Genomic DNA, 24,333 nt, shown 5'->3' with positions numbered 1-24,333 from the left:
ATCTAAATTGTAAGACCTGATTCAATATTAGTATGACATTTGGATAATAGCAAATTATCTATTTGCTATTATTGTTTTAATAGCAAAACTCTTTTTATACAGTTGTACTAAGAAGATTCAGTTGCAGCTTTGAACATTTTTTAGTGAAGAACATGCAAGAATAAATTTCCCTCTAAACTCAGTAGATTCAGCACTTCGTGTTAATTCAGGATTGCTAATACTTTTGAATACAACCCCCATGATACTACAAAGACTAAAAAACAAAACAAAAAACAAGACTCCCCAAAATAATAGAAACAAAAACCAAACCCTCAAAAAGACAGTTCTTCATGTTATGCATTGAATCCCCTTATGCAGTAAAGAAAATGAAAGTGTGACTCTCAAGCAATTTAACATCAAATTTACCTGATCACTTTTCATATCTAATGACATAAGCAAAATCAAGCTAAAGGGAAAAAGAAAAAGAATACTTACAAATTTATGACTTTATCCAAGAGGTGTTTTGAACAAAATTGCTGGCTGCCCTTGTCTTGTTTATGCTGGCTCTGTCCCAGCTGAACAAACCTGTGAAAAGCAGTAGATTGAAGAATAAATCTAAGAAATAAAGGAACTATCCCCCAAAAATCATCAAGCAAAAGAAAATGACACTAAGAGATGAGATTTTGAGTCATGCTGTGTAAGTCACTGATCATGATGTACTTGTCTGGTGAACAAGAGAGATTTTTAAAAGTTCATAGAGGGTGCATGCATGAACTCAGAAACTCCTTTGAAAAATGATTTGCTTATCCATTTGTGTCACCTAGTATGTCACGGGAAGAAACAAGCTTCTCCTAAGAAACAGACAGCCCTCTACAGTCAATTTCCTATGTCCTTCTCAAAGAAATCAGTCAGAGGAACAGCCTATGGAAAAATCAGACACAAAGTCTCTCAAGTTTCAGATTTAAGTTAGTCCTCTGCTGAATTCAATCTAGTTTATTCATCTGAAATGCTGTTAGTCCAGATCACTTATTTACAAACACAACCTTTTGGGACAATTTCTCCATCTCCAAATATTTGCTGGAAGACACTGCCAATGGAAAATACTGTCATGGCTTTTTTTTCTTGGCAATGAAGTGGAAAAAATCTGAAAAGCAGTTTAGCACTAATCTTAGTCACTCAGAATAGAAGGAAAAGTCAGAAGGTTTCAAATGTAAATATATGTAGCTATTTTGCACTCAATTTGTTCACTCTCCAACACAGCTGTGCCACTGAGAAGACAAGCAAATGCCCGTTGCGATTTACTAGTTTAATTTTCTGAGGCAGAGTGTTTTTCTTAACAGTGAATTTCCATCTAGCTTAAGAAGTCTTACTGGTCTAGTTCAGGAATATTTACTACATTTTAACAAGCAACTATTACCAGTGCAAAACCAATTGCAGGAACGAGTGTACAGAAGTCAAATGAACAACATGTTCCTAAACAATTTATTGTAGCTTTTCTTTCCACTCCATTCAGATTCTATGTTTTGGTAGAAACAAAAGCCTCAGGGACAAGCAACATCACTTTGACCATAAAAGGAATAAATACTTTCATTACTAAATAAGAGAATTTCACATGGCAATCAAGATAATTAAGATCATCTAGTGCAGGAGCCTGCTATTGAAACCAACTTAAAAAAATTCAAAGGCAAACCAATTGCATTAGTATTTTAATTCAGTGTTTCAAATTACTCAATATTTTGAAAGTTACAAGACCTAAATGCACACAAGCAAGTTTCCCAACGTTAGGAAGATACCACACACAGTTGATCTGCAGCATACATCCTCAAATTATTTGAGGGACTTCCTGTCCCTTCCAAATTCAACCAACCTGGGCTTCTGTGATTTCTGTTTTGATGAGAATTATCTCAGCCATCAGTGAAAACAGGCTGAATGGATCCAAACTACTTTTAATTTGCATTTGCAAATAGGGTTAATATAGATCAGTTGATATAAAGCAACTTAACCTGAAGTACTTTGAATCTGTGAGACTCTAATCCTAATCCTAATAAGGAAAAAACATGTAACATGTCCAGCAATGTCATGTGGAGTCAGGATCTTACATCTTCATTTCCCTTATTACAGTAACAGAAAAAGGCTTGATGTGAGAACTGTAATCATACTGTGAAAGAAATTGCTGCTATTCTCAAGCAATGTACATTTCAGAAAGTATAGATTTTACTGACATCCTTTATTACATAAATCAGCACACCAGACCAGAAATAGCACTATGTCTTGTTAGCTAAAAGAGATAAAGAATTTGTAATTTTTTCTATTTTTAAAACCTGCATTGCTCGAAGGAAATGAAAGGTTTATTATGGCTTTTTCTTAAAAAGGATATGAATAGGGAGCTTCAAAGCCTCCAAGGTGCTTACAGTTTTATATTAACAATAGATTGAACATTAGTCCAGCCCGAAGAAATTATGAAATTGGAAGCAGCTGCAGTTCTGGATGTTAAAACAGAGTTGTTCATCTGCACAGAGAGACTCACAGTAGACACCACCTTACATTTGGCCATTTTCAGAACCACAATAACTACCTGCTGTATCAAAGGATAGTTGTCAAATTTGCATCCATCTTCCAGAGTTAAAAAAAAAAAAAGAAAAGGTAGAGGCATAGATGAAGGTAAAAATTTCAGATATAATGAGAAACCATCCTCCTTTACCCTATTCAAGTGTAGTATCTTCAAACGACTCAGCTTGTAGGAAATAGGTAGAAATGGGAATTTTAAAGAACAGAAGAGTGCAAGAGAAATAGCTTCACCCAAAGAAAAGGTAAGATAAAAATAATTTTAAATAAAAAGAAAAAATGCTTTGAGTGGATTAAAGAACTAAGTCAGGATGAAACACCACATATCATCAAATCAGATATCACAGTGAATTAAAATTTCCCTTAAAAAATGAAAAGGTTTCCAATATAACAAGGTAGCTACTGCTATTACACATTAGAAAATAAAAATAAATGCACACAAGGCCATATCAATGCATGTCTCACAACTATTCATTTCAATATACACACAGTACTTTCCTGAGATGAGGTGTAGATTTCTTAGACCCCTATATGACATCATGTTAAACAAAAAGACAACTTCTATTGTTTTATATGAGTTTTTACAAAACAAGCTATTTCATTGTGATTGACTTGAATTGGAATAATTCAACACTTGAAAAATGCAAACCCTACAGGTTACAAAGCTTACAATCATGGAACCATTCCTGTGGAATTTACTTATCAATGGAATATGGAATTTCTACAAATTTACTTATTAATTGCTAGGATTATTTAAAGTGACAGTTATTTCTTTTGAAGCATCTTTCATTTGATTTAAGCTCCAAATTTTGCATTCAGAGACATCTGCATAGGTTCCACTGAAATCAGAATTGACACAGACAGCTGAAAATAGTCTCATTTTGAAAGACATAGCATATATAGACAAATTTCTCCTTTAAATTAGTTTAATCAAAGGCAGCACTTTGACAAACTGCACTTAACTAGCTCAAATTATCCTTTGCCGATTACCACTGGAAATTTATCTCACCTTGCATATATTGCAAGATCATCTTCTGAAGGGATATCTGAAAGATTGACTCCATACACATCTTTTGTTGATTGCACTACATTCTGGAATATAAGAAAGATTCAGATTAAGAATACTGTAACAACATCTAAAGAAAGTTTGCTCTTAAGAAAGAACTTCCTTACAAAACGAAATATAATTTCAGAAGCGCAGACAAAACCAAACAGGTTTCTCACATCCTCAGCAATCTTAGCTTACACAGATATTTTTAAGAAAATAATTTATTAGAAATATAAATGCACACATTTATTGAACAAGGAAATAATTATTGAAAGATATCATCAGCTAAAACAATGTATTAGGAGAATAAATTATATTAATTGAACATAATGGTGTAGTTATTAAATTCTGTTCTGTGTTGAAACTTAATATAGAATAAATCATATTCGTTCAGAACATGCTCCCACATTTGCTTTCACATTTCCTGCTGTCAATTCTGCAATAATTACAAACCTCAGGTTGAACAAAACTATTTTTATTTTATACATTATGCAATCATGTCAGTCAACTATAACAAGGAATCAATGCACATTCAATAGTTCACCAACTGTGTCTAGTGATTCAGTGCTAAACTGAGGGGGGTTTTCTGACAAGCCACATATGACTGTGAGTCAAATATAAAGACAGCTTTCCCTTATTTCAAAATGATTCCAAGTCAAAGAATTTCAGAAAGGTATGTCCTGACCAGAAGTATAAATGCATCTTTTATTAACTTCTCAGAAATGTGAACAGAAAGGAACTAGCTTTTTGAGTTCCCCAGATAATAAGGAATGGCATGAATTGACAATGCAAATTATGACTAAAATTTAATGCATGAAAAGGTGATAATAAATTGGAATATATTTCTCCATATAATCACTAAAAATTCAGAATAGTTCAGTCAATTTTTAAGCCATTGAAATTCAATATTTCAAATCATACTTTGTGTTTACATAAACCTTTCATTTAAGCATTTTTAAAATCTAAAAAAGTTGTCTTAGGTCTGAGTGCTGAAGTGTGTTCAAAACAAGAGGGGAAAACTAATGTGACATGAACAGTGCTGTGGCAGTGTGCCTCAGGGGAGACAACATTGAGATTAACATTGTCCCACCCCAAGCCCCTTGTGAAGGGCGGCCCAGGTGCTCTGATTGGGTTTGAGTCCCTGGGGGGGGGGTTCTCCCTTGGTGTGCTTCTACTGGTCCCTGACCCTGAACTCCACCCTCAAAGGTGGAGACCCTCAGGGGTTCTGTCCCTCAGAAACCCCTGCTGTGCCTCTGTTCAGGGCTCTCTGTTCTGGACCTGAGTGTGTTCTCATGCTGAATAAATGGTTTCATGAACCGGGAGCCCATCTTGTTGGTGTTTCATGCTGGTCCACAGAATCCTGCTGCTTCCCTGGACGAGATCCTGAGGTTGCTGACTGCAACACCATGCAATTGTAGGAATCAAGAATAAAATTTCAACTTGGATTTTTGTTAAAAAATAGAAACAATCTGATTTGCTGAAGAACAGGTACTCTGTTATTCAGAGATAATGGAAAACTTTCTGATAATACCTTGCATAAACACAAATAAATAAATGTGCTTGTACTGGAGTAGGAAGAAGACACTATTGCACTATTGAAGGCTGAAAATCCATTATCTGAGAACACACTACCCTAGGCTAAAGACTGAACAGAATCAAAATTTGAATCGTGGCAAAAAAAAAAAAAAAAGACAGTGTAATTGTCTGTTGCCTATCAGGCACTACCTTTTATGTTAAGGTCATAAATACCCAATTTTCTTCAGAAACGATTACATGCACAATCCTATAACAATTTTAATTAGCTGTGACTTTAAAAAAAAACAACCCCGCCAGACAACGTATTTTCCAAACTTCTATAGTGTACATTAGCATAACCTTTAGCTAAGACACTTTCAATGGTATCCAAAATGGATATCTACAAGAAAGAATTTGAACAACTATTACATGAACAAATAAAATAGATACTTCCACAATTCCTTACACAACTCATATTTTCATTAAATTAGCACCCAAGGGATTCCAACAAAATGGGACTTATGCTAGCAAAAAAAGATTAATAGCCCACAACTGAAAATATACATTCTTTCCATCTGACTGGGCAAATGCAATTTATTTCACCATTTTATTCACTGCCATTATCTGCAGCCTTAGTAGCCATAATAGCACAGGACCTGTGTGGTAACATTTTCATGCACATTTTTGAAGCTAGTTAAGTTTTTTAAAATGCCAGACACATAATCATGAGACAGCAATTTAAAAGTGTTCACATAAATTAGGTTGAAATTTAGACAGAATGAACATTAATTTGCAGTTAATCGACCTAAGCAAGTGGCATAGTTTAAAAGGAATTACTTTGTAATTCCAAGAGGTGGTTCTCAGGACCTCAGGTTCATATTACATCTCTTTAAAGGGGGTTGCTCCAGATTGACTCCTATGGACTAAATGTTGATTAAGGAGGTAGATCTAGTACATCCCTAGAGAAAAGGAATCTCATTTGCATGCTCCAAGGACACCTAATGATGTGTGCCAGAGCACGGTAACGGGCAATAATCAGACATGTGTTACTGCTCTGAATTAACACACTCATACAGGTGGACTTTACATTATGTAATGACCCAAATACCTTTCAAATGCCATAGCTTTCTGACAGTAGTTTTCTTTTTTTCATGCTATTTGCCTTTGTGTTTCACTATTACGTGACAAAAAGAGCAGCAAAGCTTAACAAGCAGTTGTGCTGCAGTTATGCTAATGTCTACACCAAAAAATTACAGTGGGGACTTTTGTCACTATATTTCTCAGTGCTTTACTTCTGACTGTTCTATAAGGCATTTTTAAGGGAGTGTGAAGTTTTAGCCTTCTTGCCTAACACAGTAATTTCTTACCTCTGTGATTTTTGTATTGTCTCCTGTATCAGTCACCTTTACTGGAGTTGAACGTTGAGAAACAGCACCCTCATCTTCTTTATCAGTCCCAGAATCATCTTCAGAACTACTTGACACTGCTTCCTCACTTGGGGGTGGAGGAGCACTAGCAGCTGTTTTGCGCTGCAGCACAGTTTCTTCTCTATTATTTTTGTTCCTATTAGGAAAGGCAGTGTGTATTTATGAAATCAGCAAGATCTTAGCAATGAATATTTAAAATTCCTAATCTTGGTTACAATCTTTCCAGGGAAATAAGTTTTAACCTCTGGGGCAACTTTTTGCTCATCTTTTAAAATCCCTGATTGATTTGTTTTCTTCAATCTCTTATGCTAGAGCACTTAAAGAAAGCCCAAAGGATTCTGTCAGCTTTTCTCCACCAGTTCTCTGATTCTTTACATAAATCCCTCCCCACAAATGAATAAATAAAAAGGAATAAAAAATAATTGAGGCATAATATCTTTGGTTTTGATCCTGGAAAAAGTTTCACTTTTTGATTAATAACAACATCCAGCCCAATAGCTTCCTTAATCTTAACGATAATGGTTCCAAATCTTAATAGTAATGTCACTTTTTTCCCCTTATTTTCCATACCTCTTCCCTCAATTTAATTCTTTAATCAGCAACATTTCTTGATGCAGTATATTTCTCACTCAAGAAATTCTAGTCAATATAAAGAGATGCCTTGTTTATAAGAAACCTTCAAGGTACAGCATCTCTACTTACAGCATCTGTAAGTAGGCTAACACAGGATGTACCTGTATGCACTCTGAAAGGTACACATTACTTCACCCATGAGAAATCATACCAGACTTATGTGTTCTACATCCTCTCCTACTGGCCACAGAAGAATATTTAGTTGTAATTTCCTCTCAGACACTGTCACAATCTTTCAGGGAAGGCAGTTAATGAATAGACATTAACTAATGAATAGACAATTTATCACTGGAAATAGGGAAGTAACATCTCTTCCTTGCTGCCGTGACTGTCCCATGTATCACTGACTGACAGTGTGTGACTTATTCTAAAGGAAGACAGCAGCATGCTAGCGGCTGTGAAACGAGCACAAAGATTGATGCAAATGCTATTTGGAGATGCAGGTCTAGTGCTCTCATCAGCATCACTTGAGCCCTAGTGGAGCACACCACAACTGTTACAGATGCCGCCTCTTGAAGTGAAACTCACACAGCAGTTTATTCCTGAACTGAATGAGCTACGCTTTGAATGCTCAAGGAACATGTATAAAGATGTAAGAGAGTCCTTCCAAAGGTTGTGATCTGAGAGCACACCCCACCCCCTAGGACATTATTGTATCAAAAGAAATCTTAGAGCTGGAACAAATGCTTTGGGGAAAACAGCACTGCGAGAGAGCTTGATTTCTGACTTGGAAGAACCTGACACTTCCTTGGACTGAAATTCACAGGAAGTTATGAAGACATAAGCATTCTTTTTAGGGAAAGCAAAGGGATTTTTCCCTACTTTTCTAGATGAGGTGAAGGTCACAAGAAAAGCCAAGATGCTGAGTACATCAGCATGTCTGGGACCTGAACATCTACACACACAAAAAGAGATCACCAAATTTCCTTCAGAAATGTCTTAGATCAAAAGATCATGCCAAATGATCAAGTCAAAGGTACCACCTTTTGCAAGGCTAAATGTGGGTGAGGTGCAAGAGTGAATCAACGTTTTACACTACAACACAGTCAATGAAGGGGAAGCCTTATAAGTGATATGCAGGGAGTCCTGGAATGTGGCTTTGATGGAGCTGATTCTCTGTCTCACATCAATCCCTAAAATTTACAGTGATGAGCTAGAATAAAAGTGCCTGAGAAAATTATATAACGGTCAACTGTTTAATGGAGTACCTAGAGACAAATTTGTCCAAAATCTGACATTCTACCAAAGTGGAAGAATAAAGCTTATCCTCAAAATACTCATACACTCAAATTCTTAGCAGAGATAAACTGTGCAACAGTTGAACAGTCTTCCTGTTTATTCCCAGGGAACCAGTAGCATGAAATGAAGTCTTACTGGTGATAAGCACAGTCTATTCTCAACATTTATTGGCAATGAGACCCTCAGGATCAGAACACATGAGACAGTCAAATGTTCTAGTGTTTTACAGAACAGCAAGTTTTCAGAGGAACTTATAATGTTGTGACAGCACAGTAGCTACTGACAAAAGGTTTCCTTAATATGAGCTACCAAAGAGAGAATGAATTTATGAAGATTCTACACAGCCCTTGTGGGACACAGCAGTGGAATAAAGAGAGTAACAAAGCAGGTCCAGAATGAAAAAGCAGCTAAATGAAACATTCATTCGTCCCAGCAACTGTTGCTGGATTGTTTTATATAATTTTATCCATAAACATTTTAGTAACGTATTTTATCAAAGGCTATGCTGAAATTGGCATTTATTGCTGTTTCAGAATATGCACCATTTATGAAAAATTTATAATTTTTTTTAAAGACAACAAGAAAATATGCACTGCTGTCAACTCCAATAGAGAATAGAGTTGCCACAAGGATGAAGAGATTATTAAATTTTAATAACTTCTGGATATTATTGATAAAATATTCTCATGAATTTCACTTTGAGTGTCAAGGGGTGGCTTTACCTTTAAGGTGGTTTTGGGAGCTAAGGAAGTTGAAGCTGCTGATGGCTGATGGGAGTCTTTCCTCCTGACTAATTATCAGTCATTTCTAAGAATTAACAGCAGTTTTGACCATTAAAAAGTGAGACCAACCTGTGAACACCTCTCTAAGATGTAAAGTCAGAGCACTCTTGTGCTCTTTGTGTTTCCAGCTTCTGACAAGGTAACAAGGCTCTGTCTTGGCCTCCTCCCCCCTCTCCAGGCCGGACAAGGCCGAAGTGGGAGGCGGGGAGAAACGGAGCCGGCCGGCCTGGCTTGGTTTTCAGTTTCTGCTGCTGGACTGAAACCTGACACCATGAACTCTTGCAGCTTTTCTAAGGCTTTCATTCTTTTACTACTTGAATAAAACGTACAGATTACTCCTTTTTCCCAGAAAGACGGAGAGAGAGACAATCAACATGAAGAAGACATCATAAAACCACCAAAAACAGTGAAGAAAAGAGTTAAGTTTTAAATGGGGAAGAGAGAATAAGGAAATGCTTTATAAGCTGAAATACTTTTCTGTTAAAGCTATGGAGATGGACAATAGTGTTTTGAAAAGACTCCTTTAATTCATGACAGAGTATATTGGGAAGAATAGAGTGTTCAAAGTGTGGATTTCGAGCAAAAGAAAGAGTAATTGTGATACAGTGAGGTGCTGGAACAGAGTGAAGCGAAGATTTGAAGCCTTGAGGGCAATGAGGAAACTGTTTCCAAGGAAGCTCACAGAGACAGATGAAGAAGACTTTTGCCTTTGAATAACTCATCCTTAAAATGCCATCCCTAGACTCATGGCCCATAACACACCTCAGAGTGATGTGAAATGGGAGGAGTGAGCTCTGATAACAGCAGTTCTGGACAGCTGGCATTAGAAAAATAGAAAACTATAACAGCAATAGTTTTCTCGTGAGAAACTCCATAGATTAGCAAAAAGAGACTTCTGTTTCTCTACAAAGACTGATGAAAAGACTGTAGTAAGAATTGAGACTGTTTTAACCACTAAAGTTTTAAAGTCTTTTGTCTCTACGTTGTCACGTATACAAAAGAATGGTCAGGTAGTGGGGGATAAAAGAGTATTCTGGAAGTTTATTTTGGTGTTTTTATTCTTGTAGTTTTGTTAATAAACTTTCTTTATTCCTTTTAAGTTTTAAGCCTGTTTTGCTCTTGTTCTAATCCATATCTCACAGCAAAAAATAAGTAATTTTTTTAGTTACTGCTTTAAAACCACGACATGGAGGAATGAGAGAAAACAGAAAATATTAAACAAGTTGAATCAAAATTCCTAGTATCAAATAAAAATCTCAGATTAGGTGTGATTTTCAAAGTGTGCACTTCTGCAGTATAACTCCAATGAATTTTTTATTTCCCATGTAACACAGAATATGCTTCACAAACACACTCATAGGAGTTTATATATTTTCATTACAATTTCATTACTGTTTAACCAGAACAAAATTTCTGACTTCAGACTTACCCCAACACAGATTTTCCAGTTTCATCAGGTTTACGAACAGTAAACGGACTTGGATCAATTCCCACATTCTTAGGCATAAAATCTCTGCCAAAGTAGAAAAGAAAAGGTATCCATGAACAAAGTGCAACACAAAAAATTTTTTAATTTTCTGGAAGAATCACCTCTAACATCTACCTGTGAACTAAAAAAAAAACATCATAAAGAGATATTAAGTTCTAACTTTATAATTTCAAGTTGGTGTATATATTACCTAGGTATTTAAAAAACTTTCAGTTGCATTATTTAGTTCCATAAAACAGCTGCAAGTATCACCACTTGCCAAAGATGCCAAAGCATTGTGCCCCATTCCTGTGCTGAAGAAGCCCGGTAACTCGGGGCTTTGTACATTGTTTTCAAAATTCTGCCAACACACAAATTGGGTCAAACAGCTACATGAAACATAATTTGCCTGGAAATCTTTAGCCAAACCATGATTCAGATTATGTTCAGAATATCCAGCTGACTGCTGCCAACAAAAAACCCCAAAAATATCAGTTGTGAGAACCAGATGAACTGAAGAAAACAAGTGCAAAACCAGAGCAGAACAAGGAGAAAATAATTGTTTTGAAAGTAGCCTCTCTGATCTGAGTCAACAAAGTTCATCTCTCAGCCATCAAGTGCCCAGACACTAGGCATTCCACAACAAAAAATAATTGGAAATCTAATTGCTATTTTCATAGATTTTTTATAGAGTAACGTTTCAATGTAGCATTGTGATTTCGTTTCAAGAACTTTGTTAAATTTGAAATTACACATATTTAACCAAATAAGTCAAATGCATATTTAATTCACACCAAATCAACCTCCAGTCAATGATTTAGAGTCACAAAACATCCCAACATACCGTGTAGAATTGGTCATTGCCAAGCAGAAGGTCTCATCAAAACTGCTCAACTCATATGGCCTAAAAAACTCATTGTGGATATCAATTTCCTCTTCATATTTGTGGAACTTCTTCACTGTCAACTTGCGTCTGTTTTCAGCACACGTCACTGATGGTGAAAAAAAAACCCAATCCTTTTACTAGCAATTACTGACTCTTGCAAAAATGTAATCAAACCGTAGCCTGCTCACCTAACCACCATACCAGGCAACTTTTTCCTACAGTCATATCCCCTCTGAGATAAGGAAATATGACATGAAGAAGATGCATTGCACATCTTTAATAAATATGCATTATCAACCACTATAATTTGATTTCATTTCATGATGACTATTTCTAATGAAACATGCCCCGCAGTACTCCAGAGAAATAAGACTATCTACACCAGCTATATTGTGTCATCTTCAACAGGAATAGGACCACTAGGACAGACTATACCTATATGCTAATAGACAAGAAAAAAAGAAAAAATAATTAAGTGTGCCCTGGCTTATAAATATATCAAAGTCAAGTTTCAGCCACTTAGGTAGCTCTTGCAACCTGCAACTGAAAAATCCTATCTCCTTGCAGAGGGGAGAAAGTGGAGAAGTATTTAGAAACCATTATGGAAATACTTTTTTTTTCAGATCTGGGATCTAAAGCAGTTAAAAAGCATTTGTGACTAAAACTTCTTTTTCAAGATACTTTGCAAGGCAAGGAGCAAATATAGGTCTTACCTTCATCAAAAGGAAGAGGTAAATGCTTTAGCACACCTGTGGTCCACCAGTAAGTATAGCTGTACAGGAAAAACAGAAACCAAATTGATACAGGAGATTTGATCTTGTATCCAGCCTATCCAGTTTGAACGTAACATTCACCCATCCATACAGTGTCACTTCAGCAAACATTGCTGAATTAGATAGAGGATTTCAACAGGCACTTGTCCAACTACTTTGCTCTCAAATCAAGAAATTTAATGCACAAAACTCAATACAGGGATGGACAGAAGAGTGGTTTAATTTCATAAAAAAAAAAATACATTTCAGGTGCCTACCTCTACAGCACTGAAAATTTAAGTCTTACTACATATCAAAAGTATTTATGTATTTCTCTTGTTCCAGTCATTGGAAGGTGGGAAGAGTGGGGGGAAGTCATCCCCTCACAGATGTTATTCAGACCCAAAAATTTAGGAAAAAGGTATGAAGAAGTGAAAGTCAATGTTAATAAGATCGGATGATTGTCAAAGCAGCTGATTTTTACACAAAGAAATACATTTTGATGTAAAAGCTGAATCATAAATTATATAGAAGTAAAAGAAGAACCTTAATAAGTATCTTCCTCCTGAAGAGGAAGCAATTATAATATAGGAAAAGCACAGATAGTAAAAAAAAGTTTCAATGACAGGAAACATCATCTTCCTTCTCCTATATCCTTAATTTCATTATGAATGTCATTATTTCTCTTGCTGCTGTGCCCAAGGAACCTAGAAGAGGCACTACACAGACAGGCAGGAAAAAGTTACACAAAGAACTTATGCAAATGTTTGGTAGAAAAATTACCAAACAAAAAAAAAAAAAAATTACAAAAATTACAAAAAATTACCTAGAGGAGTTTTTTTCACGTATTTATTTCACCTAGTTATTACAGGAAGTTGTCATTTTATTCACATAATGAAACATCTTGATTGTATATTATAACTGTTTAGAAGAAATTCTGGTTAGAATGAAAGATAAAAATAATTAATAAGTAAATGAAGAGTAACAACATTTCTTTTTAATAATCCTCCTCATTTGAGACCAGTGTGTGTGACAAATAAGAGACGGTTGTTTTAACAGAGTAACAGATGAAAGGGAGGCTAGAATATTTGCATATTTGCAATATATCAGCTGAATTAATTTTAGACATACAATAATTTTCAGAACAAGTAGTCAAGAAAATTAATATTGCATGTTTAATGTATGCCTGAAATAGTACTTGGTTGTATGGCTCATATAAGCTACTTTTAAGAGAAGCCTCAGGAGACAATACAAGAAGACTGAAAATCAGAAAGAGCCATATCATGTGCCAGCTGCTGTGACAGGTTAACAGAATAAGCAGCCAACAGGGACTGATCACACTGGTTAAACACTTGTAGTTTTGCTCAGACAAAAATCTAAATGCACATATTCAGATCAACCCTTTTTACTAAAGAGCTTTATGGCTCACTAAATGAATAAAGACAAAACCAGCCAAAATCCTAAGAGATTATTTAGTTGACAAGTTGAGTACTGTCCTTTTTATTAAAATGGATATTTTTTAAACACACAGTATTCATAATCTTCAAAAAAATAATTTCCTGCTGTGAAGCAATCAAATTACTTTAAAATTTTTATACTTTATTACTTCTGTATATTACCATGCAACTACAGTGGAATGCAAATGAAGAAAAATAGTCTTCAAAGTAGGCTAGACATAGGCTGAAAGGAAAGTAGAAAATCATGGGTTTCTTGGAATGCATAGCTGCAGACTAAGTGCAGTACATAAAAAAATAAATGTTATCCTTATCACATAATCTCAAATTCAACTATTAATAAATCTGACAATGAAGAATGCACCTATATATTGCATAATGAAACTGTAGTAACTATACTTCAGTAAAACAGTGAAGCATTTTACACTGAAGGATAGAATTTAATATGATATTAAACTTCTTTTTAAGTACCACAGGAAAATAACATACAAAGCAAATCCTTTGAAATACCAACACTCAGCATTTTTTGGTAATCTCTTGGAGGTGTTTTTTTTAAGCTTTTGTATAAACATTAAAAAAAAGTAAGCAAGTTTTTGACAGGCTGACCTAATTATTTGATTAGCAACATGAATTTTTTAGAGGTTATTAGAGCAAGACCAAACAAAACAATAAACAGAACAGCAAAATACCTTTGCCTGGCCTGTGACAGACTGAGGGTGTTCTTGTGATGCAAATAAAAATCAGTGGGAAGTTCCCAGAGATGTGGCTTTCCTTCTGCAGGCTTGAACACTCCCAGAAAGAGATTGATAGAATCTTGCCTGTCTGCATCTGTTGGACAAGAAGCACACTTAACACCAGGAGCACTGCACAGCTCAAGCCCATTCAGACATTGCTTCTCTTTGCTCTTCAGAGAGAGGGTCTGTGTCCTGTAACTGCTGCAGGGCCCTCTGGGCTTCAAGCAGCACCATGGAACTTCATTTACAGCAGACCTACTACGCTGAATAACGACTCAATGAAATTAAACAATATCCATACAATACAAGTTTCCAACAAAACATACAAATTATGAATTCCTTGGGACTTTCTTGTCAATACATAGTAAAATGATGACATTTCACAAACACCTTTTAGTAATTTGGACTTGTTCCCTGTTGGCTTAAATCATCAATTCAGCTTGTCATATTCTTAGCTCCACCAAATTATTATTCAATATGTCTCTTTTTCTCATCTGTACAACTTAATTAGTAGTAATTATCCTAAGAGCATTGAGGTCAACAGATGAAAATATTTTCTTGTAAGAGTAGATTATTTTTAGATTCATGTATTTTGAATGATAGACAAGCAGTACATGTGTGCCTAAGAGATTTATTTAGGAGGATGTGATAACAGGCCTCTTTTAAGCCTGCTCTTATATACTGTATGATTCCAAGCAAATCACTAAATTTTTCTGAGTCTGTTTAATTTAGGTACATAAAATATACAAGCATTAAAAAAAAGTTTCTTGGATCAGAAACACAAAAAAATGCTAATTCATGAATAGCTAGCCCTCAGCTTTTTATTTGCATTTTAAAGGATATATGAGGGATAGCAACAATAATAAATGCAGTACAGCAAATCAGCATCTTGTTCTAAAACTGTTTCCTTTTTCTCTGCTTTCATAGCAAACTTAAAGAATAAAATGGTCTTTCTCAACGTGTCACATTAGCAAACTAGCTGTTGCCATATGAACAGGCAGTGTTGGACAGTGAATCTTTAAATTTCATTGAAACAAATATTTTAAAACTCCATACTAAAAATGCAACAAAGTAAATATGACATTGAATGCTACATTTCAGCAATGTCATCTTCAAACACAAGGAATGCATACTGCTACAAAAATATACACCTTGAATGGGATCAAATACCAAAATCATAAGTAAATTGGAGAAAGTGTGCTGCACCTTTAAGAAAATTTCATTCAAACACAGTACTGACTTCAGTAAAGACAAATGTTTTTTTGTGTACTTTCCTACAAGTTCATTGAGATGACAAGATGGACTTCATTATTAAATTTTTTCTTCTTTTTTTAACATCTTTTTTAGAACAAATTCTTTTATTACCAGAAGACATACAGATCATGACTATCCTTGCAAGCAGACCACAATCCCAAATGTGGACCTAGAACTTTGCTCAGGCATCCACCTAGCCATTTCAATGGCTGGCATAAAAGTGAACAGCTGAGGGATTTGTTCAGTCTTCTATGTCACAGTACAGGTGACACTACAAGTGTGCTACCTTTGGCTCATAAGAATTGATAAAGCCAGACTTTATTGCCAATGATAAAAATAAGAGAGCACATCACTGAAATAAACAAGTTCTCCAATTTCCATTTAGTTTGGACAAATATGATACACAAAGAAATTCAGAAAAGTTACATTCAGAAAAGTTACTCTGAATGATGTGCTCTCAACAGTGTTATATACACATAATTTCCGCCAAAGAAACCAGAGATTATTGAAGTATTTCTAGCCATTGTCCAATTCTGTTTTAAAGTTCACAGTCTCTAAATAACTGCAGTCTACTAGTACAAAGGGAAAAAAGGTACTTCCACTCTGGCTATGCAACTTTTATGAAAAAGAGTAGTAGAAGACTGACACAATATTTATAACACGGTAGCACTCAGTGTTTGCCCTTCTGACATGTCTGAGACTGTCCTTTGATCATGCTTTTAGATCTTTCACAAGACTTCCAAACACACCACACTTTTTTTTTGTTATTTTGCATAAGATAAGGCTCAGCATTTTTCAAAGCTTTCCCTTAGCAATGTTGCCCAGAAGAAAGTAGAACACTCAGTGTTCAACTAATGAGTGATATGAAAGGAGAAAGTTAATATTTTACAGCTTATTTAACTGAAAAAAATAGTTTATTTACTTAGTTTTTGAATTTAATTTTGTCTTTTCTACCACAGATTTAACAGTTTGCAGCTCCTATTTACATAAAACAATTACATGCGTTACAGCTTGCTTTCTTTTGAGCTCTCAGAAACATCACAAGAAATATTCTACATGAAGCCTTGTACCCATGTTTAGATTTACCAGTTTCCTTATATTTGGTGAAGACGTTCTGTCCAACATTTTAAAACTCTGTAACACCTACCTGCTTCACTATTGATCTACAAATGTCACTGACATTTGTCAGATGTGGTGCTACATATGTGTGTTTCCTAAATCAAGGGCTGCATCCTATAACATCAGATAAATAAAGATATCAAATCAGAACACTATGTGAGATGTTACCCAATTATTTGGAAATTATAGTATAGAGGAACTTTGTCATAAGGTGATAGTGTAGATTACTGAAACACCATGAGTAAGATGTTTTGTAAACACTTTATTTTACCTGAGAAAGCATTACTATAGTATCTTGAGAGTGTTTGCATAATATCTTTAGAATGCTGAGTCCATGGAGCAATCTTTCTGTATGTTTTTACTCTGTGGACAAGCTGGGAGCCTCCATACTGCAGAGAAAGCGTGTCTCCATGATCTTCATATAATTCTTCAAATAATCTGAAGGAAAAGCAAAATGTGTCATCTATCAAATTTCTGAATATAATTTTTTAAAGAGAAAATATAATAAAGCCTTTCTGCAAATGCAATACAATTTCTTCTCCTTTATTCAGATAAATATGTGGAAATTTTATTCAGACATAATAATTACTAAGAAGGTTTAGACTTTGAGATTTTCATTACTTTTTAATATAAAAGAAGAGGTTCACACAGAGTATGCAATTCTGTAGATTCAGGAAATAGATCAACATGTCCTACTACTTAATGGGGAGAAAATAAATAATATATCTCTAATAACCAAGGCATGTTTAATATACTAAAAGGGCCAGAACACATCAATATCTCAAGACTACATCTTCTGTTAAGGAACCAGGAATGAAGTTAGCATAACCTTCCAAAAACCTCCATAGTTACAATAATGATGGCTCACAGGTACAAAATGAATTAACATGACTTGTAAGAAAAGTATATGGCAGTCAGGTAACATTATCTGGAGCTGGAAAATCTTGATGTAAGCAGAAACCAAGAAGAATTGGCTAAGAATTGACTTGAACGAGGAGAGCTAAAAAGCTAGAAGGAAAAAAAAGTGGTCCTCTGGCATCAAGAAGGTGACACTATGCAAACTGGGATTAGTCCAAATAGCAAAAATAAAACAAGCTTCCTAGCAATGAGACAACAGTCTCAGAAAAAGAGGCTATCTTAAGGGGATGGCGCTCAGTCTAAAAGATAAGTGACTGAAAAATGTTTCTCAAAAATGGAGACTATGGCCTTGCTTGAGCATGACAATGACAAAGATGGTATTTAGCTAAAAAAGACTGGAAATTTAGTTAAGAGGCAAAAAACCCTAAACCAGAACAAAACAAGCTCCAGCCCCACAGCAAAACTAAAAAGCAAACCCGGTCACTAAATCTGTGGGTATATGTTTCATATCAGTATAGGAAGACAATGTAACTTAGGCATCTACATGTAATAACTGCAGAAGAAAGAAGTCCTTGAGGAGTGAAAAGGAAGAGAGAAACAAACAACAAAATAAAATAAAAAAAAAAGCACCAAAACAAGACAACAAAAGTGTTGTCCTAATAAAGTATCCAAAAAAAGGGACAATATTGCATATGTAATCTAGCAACCGTCTGACTGAAGTTCTACGTGAAAGGATCTGGATGAAGAATGTTTATCTGAGCAGCCAATCAATTTCTGTAAAAACTAAATAGCTGTCCTGCAAATCTTCTGTCCAAGGTCAAGCGCAATAAGATGAATTAGAAGTAAACATCTGCTAAGTAATTTTAAAAAAACAAAATAAAAACCCCAAAACAACAGACAGAAAAACCCTCAAAGAAATAACCCCAAACCCACTTGCCTCCACACAAATTGTTCAGAGATCATGATACCATGTATGAGAATCTCATTTGTTTCTTTGGGTTTGGTGGGTTGGTTTGTTTTTGTTTGACCAGTAGCCCCAGGAGGCTGCACAGCAACTGGTACTGGCAGCAGGAATTATTTTTTCCCAGAGGTAAACTCAGAGCGCACCTCCCAACAGCTGGGGCACGGTGGATGACAGGCACTGCTAGCACATCAGCAAGCCACCAGCAGGTGCTCTCCCTGGCCACCAGGCAGAGGCCAAGAGCCACCATGTGCACAGTGAATCAACATGATGCAGGTGAGGTGATTTCTGCAGCACATACCAGCTCCAGGCACTGCTGGAAACTCATAGAAAAAAAGAGGAGGGAGCTGAAGGTGTATCTCAAGCAAAGAGGACTGAAGCCTAACTACTTGTGGTTACTGAATACAAGTTAGGTCTCCATCTAAAGCTATCAAACCACTAGTCAAAATCAGCAATGAAGCCACAAGAACAGCTTAACGGGATAAAAAAACAGCACCTCAAAGGCTCCTACATTAATTTCTGAACCACGTGTACAAGTTAACCAGCTTAGTTCACCCTGACCCCCAAAGCATTTCAATACAAAAGCTGGGTTTGCATAAAGGGTTTGAGGATGCTTTGTGCAAGTAGCATTGACACTTGATCTGAAAGAACAATTTTGCTGAAAAACTTCTCTTCAATAAATCAAAAGCCATGAAATCTTTCAAAAGAAAAAGTAGGAAATAGCAAGGTAGGATTTACTTCTATACAATTACAAGTTTGGTATTGTCCATGAAAGTATGTATTTATTTCAGTTTTCACTCTCAGTCAACATTCTGCCTCAAGCAATTGAAACAAGTGCAAAAGACTGAGGCAGAGGTTTTCTTAAATTTATTTCAAAGGAAAACATATCTCCTTAGATTTAGGCATATAAAAAGAATTAAATCAAGCAGTTATATCGTAGGACTGATTAACATTTCCAGAAGATGGAACTTTTAGCATGACAGGGTTTTCTCAAGATTAAAAGTATGAAATATGTTTTAAACTTGGATGAATAAATGTTAAATCACTCCAGCAGAAATAACTGTATGCTTCTTCTACATGGACATAATTCTTCATAATCTCTTGACTCAAAATTAAAAATTAAAACCATGATACACTCTATTAATCTATCTTACCTTACAGCATCTGTATCAAATTGTAAGTTTGGTTTATCAATCAATCCCAATGAATACAACTGGTAGGCCAAAGCACATTTCCCCACCATAAACTGGGCTGTGTTAGTGCGATCTAAACAGTCCACACAGTTTGTTCGGAGGACTCCAGTCTGGTAAAGTAATCCAAATAAAAGATTTATATTAATCAACAAATTGCTACACTCATGATTATTACTTTTTTATTACTACCTAAGTCTTTTTAAATCTCAAATTATGTCTTAACAAAAATTTGAGGAAAGATATTTCTAAGAAAAGTTCAAAAACAATTAATCTCTAGGAAGCTACATCAGAGTGCTGTCGTACCTATTTTCAAAATATTCTTGCTTTTATCATCACACCAACTGGATGTTCCTTCAACTCACAAACAGCCCTGAAGAAGTCACAATTTGGATGTGACTCACAAGATATCTAGTCAGAGATGAACTGTGATCTGAATGCTTACACGTATGTCACTGGTGACTCTCAAATTATTAAAGATAAAATAATCGCTTTCCTACTATGTAAGACTAACATAAAAAATCTAACTAGGGTTATTTTTTTTTTTAAGAGATCAAATTCTATCTGCTCTGCTGTTTATCCGCCCTCAACAAACACATCCCAGTGATCACTAGTACAAGAATGTTCACATGCTCTCTAACTTACAAGAAATACAAAATTATGGATGGCAAGTCAAAGTAACTAATGCTTCTTAAGAACATGCCCTGCGTTCAGGGTATATAACAATAACATTCAGGTATTAATTTGATACTGCATGGTTTGCAGTTTAGACAGTACTTTTCAGACCTTAAAGGAAGACATGTTTCTTTTAGTGCTGGCAACTATAACAGTGTACAGAATATTCTGCACTGGTGAAAATGTCAGTAACCCATGTTCACGTGCATGAAGATATTACCAGGGTTAAGTATGTGCTTATTCCTCACTTCTTCTGTGTAACATTTTATGACCCAGTTTGTTAAAATGCTGCTGGTTCAACTTTCACTGCACCGGTAACATTACAGACCAAACAGTTATAGAAACTAATTTAAAATACAAGCATTTCTCAGACTAAGTCCAGCAAAGATACAATTCCAACCCTAAAAGGTTTTGGGGTACCATGCAAGAATATAAGGCCCTAATTCCCAATTGTATTTCTAGGAAGGACAGTCATAGTAATGTGTACTATAAATATTAAATTAAGAGCAGTCTGTGAGTCACCACACAGGTATTTAAGTGAAATGATTCACTGTTCCTTGGGAGTGCTGACCTACACCACTATAACTATGAGCTAAAAAGTATATTTTAGTACCTGCAAGCGACCAGTGGAAACAACACAACCTCCCAGTTCATTCCACCTGAAAAAGAAACAAAACAGAATGACTTTCAAATTATTTCATAAAATAACAGATTCTATTATGTATTGTTCTACTCAGTGATAAATAATTACTTCTGGATTTTCAGGTATTGAGGGACTTCATCTGCAGCAAATACAGTTTCTATTTTTAAAAAAAGTTATACATTTTGTATTTATAAAACTGTGCAATCCGCTGGTTAACCACAGACTCAGTAAGATTTAGATGACAATTATTCTATTAGTATGTCTCAAAAGAAGCTACTTAGTAATTTCCAAATTAGTAAGTCTTAAAATAAGAAATTAATTCTTAAACATAGAAATTCCAAACAGCTTCCTAACGAATAGGTGCTATTCATTATGCATCAAATAAATTATAGGTGTACTTTTCATCTGGACGCAAGATACTGCAGTAGGAATCAGGTCGATTTACAAAAAATCCAGTCTTCTTTACTACACTTTCTGCAATCACATTCAGTCTGTCAAGGACATTGCAAAGTTTGCTGAGGAGGGAAAAAAAAAAAAAAAAAAAAAAGAGACAGTCAAGATACATTAATACAAAAAAATTGGAAAAAAAATATGAAAAGCTTTTCCATAACAAAAATTATTTAAAACCAGGCCCATATCACAGCTTTATGCATCCAACAGTAATTATGTCTATAGTTTTCTTAGATTTTACAGGAGAGACTGACTATTGAGCAATCTGAGCAAATCTGAGAAATTTTGCATTATTTGCAAATTATATGCAAATATTACATAAACTAGAAGCAAAAGACATTAAAAAACATAAAACTCCTTGAGTTTTACATCACACTGATTTTTCTCTACCAAGCTTTCTGTGATTCAAAAATATGAATAAGGCAGAAATGGATGTATGATTATGCTGAACCACATTCCCTTGTTTTGTTTGCAAGTTGCTGTTTTGTTCAGTAACATTTGCTTCCATATGTGTTTTGCAGCTACAAACACGAGTACAGAAAAGACTTTTTCCACCTTTTAGTGTATTTGGCCATATCCCAGGGTATATATATAATTGCATGCTCTGGGGGTAAGAACTGGTTGAGATATGTCACAGCAGCAACAAGTTCTTCACTGAGAATCCTTTCATGCTTTCTTTTTTCACGTTCCTTTAGCAAAAAGAAAAGGAATTTAACATAACAATTTACTTTAATGTATTTATTTAAACGTATATAACCCATACACATGCACACATACACGTATGCATATATAATGGAAATCAAAAGTGGAAGCTGTAACAACAGCAGGCAGTTCTTCATAAATGCTACAATTAAATTAAGAACATGAAAGATAGAAAAATCTTAACATTCTAGGTTTTTAACAATTGATTTGTATTAGTAGTAAAAAGTCACCTGTTTCAACTGTGCATAATCACTGGCTGAAAAATGGAATGCTGTAAGTGTAAAGAAGAACACAGAGAAATAAAAGTGGCAATGTAGACGAAATGAAGAACCACAAAAGAGAAGCAAAAACACAGGCAGAAATGTGTTCCACACATTCCGTTGTGGAATAGGAGGACAAAGGGAAATTCCTCTCCATTTCTGGCAAGAGATGGGAAAAAAAAGCTCCCATCTTCCAGTCTTGCAATAATTTTTAAAAATTAGAATTGTGTTGCCATTGCCTGAATATAACATGTTTTCACAGAACCCCAGAATGGTTTGGATTAGAAGAGACTTTAAGGTCATCTAGTTCTAACTTTGCTTTGAATGCAAACATATTATATTAGTAGATTTTAGTGCTAAATTAAATTTCGTGTTAAATTTATATGGACCTAGATCTAATGGGTAGAAAAAAATTGAAGAGAACAGTGGCAGGTTACTGTAAGGAATTTCTAAATATGGGAAATTTTGTTTTTGAAGGGCCATAGTGAGAGTTATGTACTATGTCCTGTAGGATGAGATTTATGAAGAAAATATTCTACTTGTTAGCTAATATTAGTTCTAGAACATAACCAAAATTACACAGTGACTTTACAGAAAGAAGCATAATATTAAAAATCAAACACAGAACATATTCAAAATATTGTACCTTCACAAGATTCAATATAATAATGGGAGAGCCAAATCTCTGAAGCATTTGATCAAAGTGAAGAGCAGCAACGTGTGCATAAGGATCTGCTTGGTCCACTGAAACAAAGATAAATTGAAGATGATAGTTACAATTTTCCCTTAAAAGTACTCTTCACAAAAGATGCATTAATTCTCTGGTAGTAATGACACAATTAAATACTTTCCCCTCTTTTCATGCAAAAGCTGTTAAAAAGTATTCCCTTTGCCGAATTGCAGGAAACTTCTTAAATTTTCATGAAATGCTTATAGAGACCAATTATTCTGGCCCCATTAATCTCAGCCCAGACATTTTCCACCATTTTCAACAGGTTTAATATTTTATCCACAGTACTAAGATAAATGTAGCTAACTTTGCACACAAAGTAATACAAAGAAATCTCACATCTTCAAACAGAAACTTTTCCTATTTAATTTCTCAATGTGAAGTCTAAGATGGAGATTTTTCTTAATTTTTTTACTTCAAATTATGGCTTCACAAAGCACAAGTGAACAGACAATTTGTTCATTTCTGCAAATTCAGTTTTCACTTATTCTCTCAGATGTTCCTTTAGGCCAAAGCATTAGCCATAGTCTATCACAAAGAATAATTTGTACACACGTGTTATGGGTGGCTTAGGCATCATAGTTGAAATATCTTGAGACCAGTACAGAGGGACAGACCCTCGAACCTGAACATAGGAAGAATAACTCCCCGCAGAAAATGACATAACTGAAGCATCATAAAGTATTTGTTCAGTTTCCACTTCATTAGCAACATCTCCCTAAACCAAACAGAAATACACATATGATGTAGACATGACATTAAAAGCTGCATGCAGTACAGAGAACTGATCATTAAAAACAGAGCACAACTAAACTGTGAGACACTGAATCACAGTAGCAAGAACAACACTGAAGGTTAAATTCCCATTTTTCCCTAATGTATATTACCATATTTTTATTTTTTCCCTCAGTTTGGGAAATAACATTATCTCTAAGTGTAAAAAACCAAAACAAATGCCTATATAGAAATAATAAATTTATTATTTTAGGAACAACTTTATTATGCCAGT

General features: G+C 35.0%; 1 protein-coding gene across 2 annotated transcripts in view; it reads right to left on the bottom strand.

The window, feature by feature from the left end:
• Window positions 1-24,333, bottom strand: part of FIG4 (FIG4 phosphoinositide 5-phosphatase) — a 51,806-nt gene that overhangs the window by 5,811 nt on the left and 21,662 nt on the right. For both annotated transcript variants that reach the window (XM_058836952.1, XM_058836953.1), the window contains 14 exons: window positions 23,880-24,042; window positions 23,241-23,338; window positions 22,188-22,321; window positions 21,581-21,697; window positions 21,153-21,198; window positions 19,829-19,977; window positions 17,127-17,293; window positions 14,438-14,576; window positions 12,256-12,314; window positions 11,501-11,648; window positions 10,618-10,701; window positions 6,475-6,670; window positions 3,554-3,636; window positions 475-564 (listed from right to left, as the gene is read on the bottom strand). In XM_058836952.1, coding sequence (XP_058692935.1) covers window positions 475-564; window positions 3,554-3,636; window positions 6,475-6,670; window positions 10,618-10,701; window positions 11,501-11,648; window positions 12,256-12,314; window positions 14,438-14,576; window positions 17,127-17,293; window positions 19,829-19,977; window positions 21,153-21,198; window positions 21,581-21,697; window positions 22,188-22,321; window positions 23,241-23,338; window positions 23,880-24,042 — 1,673 coding nt within the window. The remainder of the gene's footprint in view (window positions 1-474; window positions 565-3,553; window positions 3,637-6,474; window positions 6,671-10,617; window positions 10,702-11,500; window positions 11,649-12,255; window positions 12,315-14,437; window positions 14,577-17,126; window positions 17,294-19,828; window positions 19,978-21,152; window positions 21,199-21,580; window positions 21,698-22,187; window positions 22,322-23,240; window positions 23,339-23,879; window positions 24,043-24,333) is intronic.

The sequence above is a fragment of the Poecile atricapillus genome, chromosome 3 (genome assembly GCF_030490865.1).
Source record: "Poecile atricapillus isolate bPoeAtr1 chromosome 3, bPoeAtr1.hap1, whole genome shotgun sequence".
NCBI lineage: Eukaryota > Metazoa > Chordata > Aves > Passeriformes > Paridae > Poecile > Poecile atricapillus.
The sequence above is the reverse complement of the archived record's forward strand: the minus strand, read 5'-3'. Positions and strand labels throughout refer to the sequence as shown.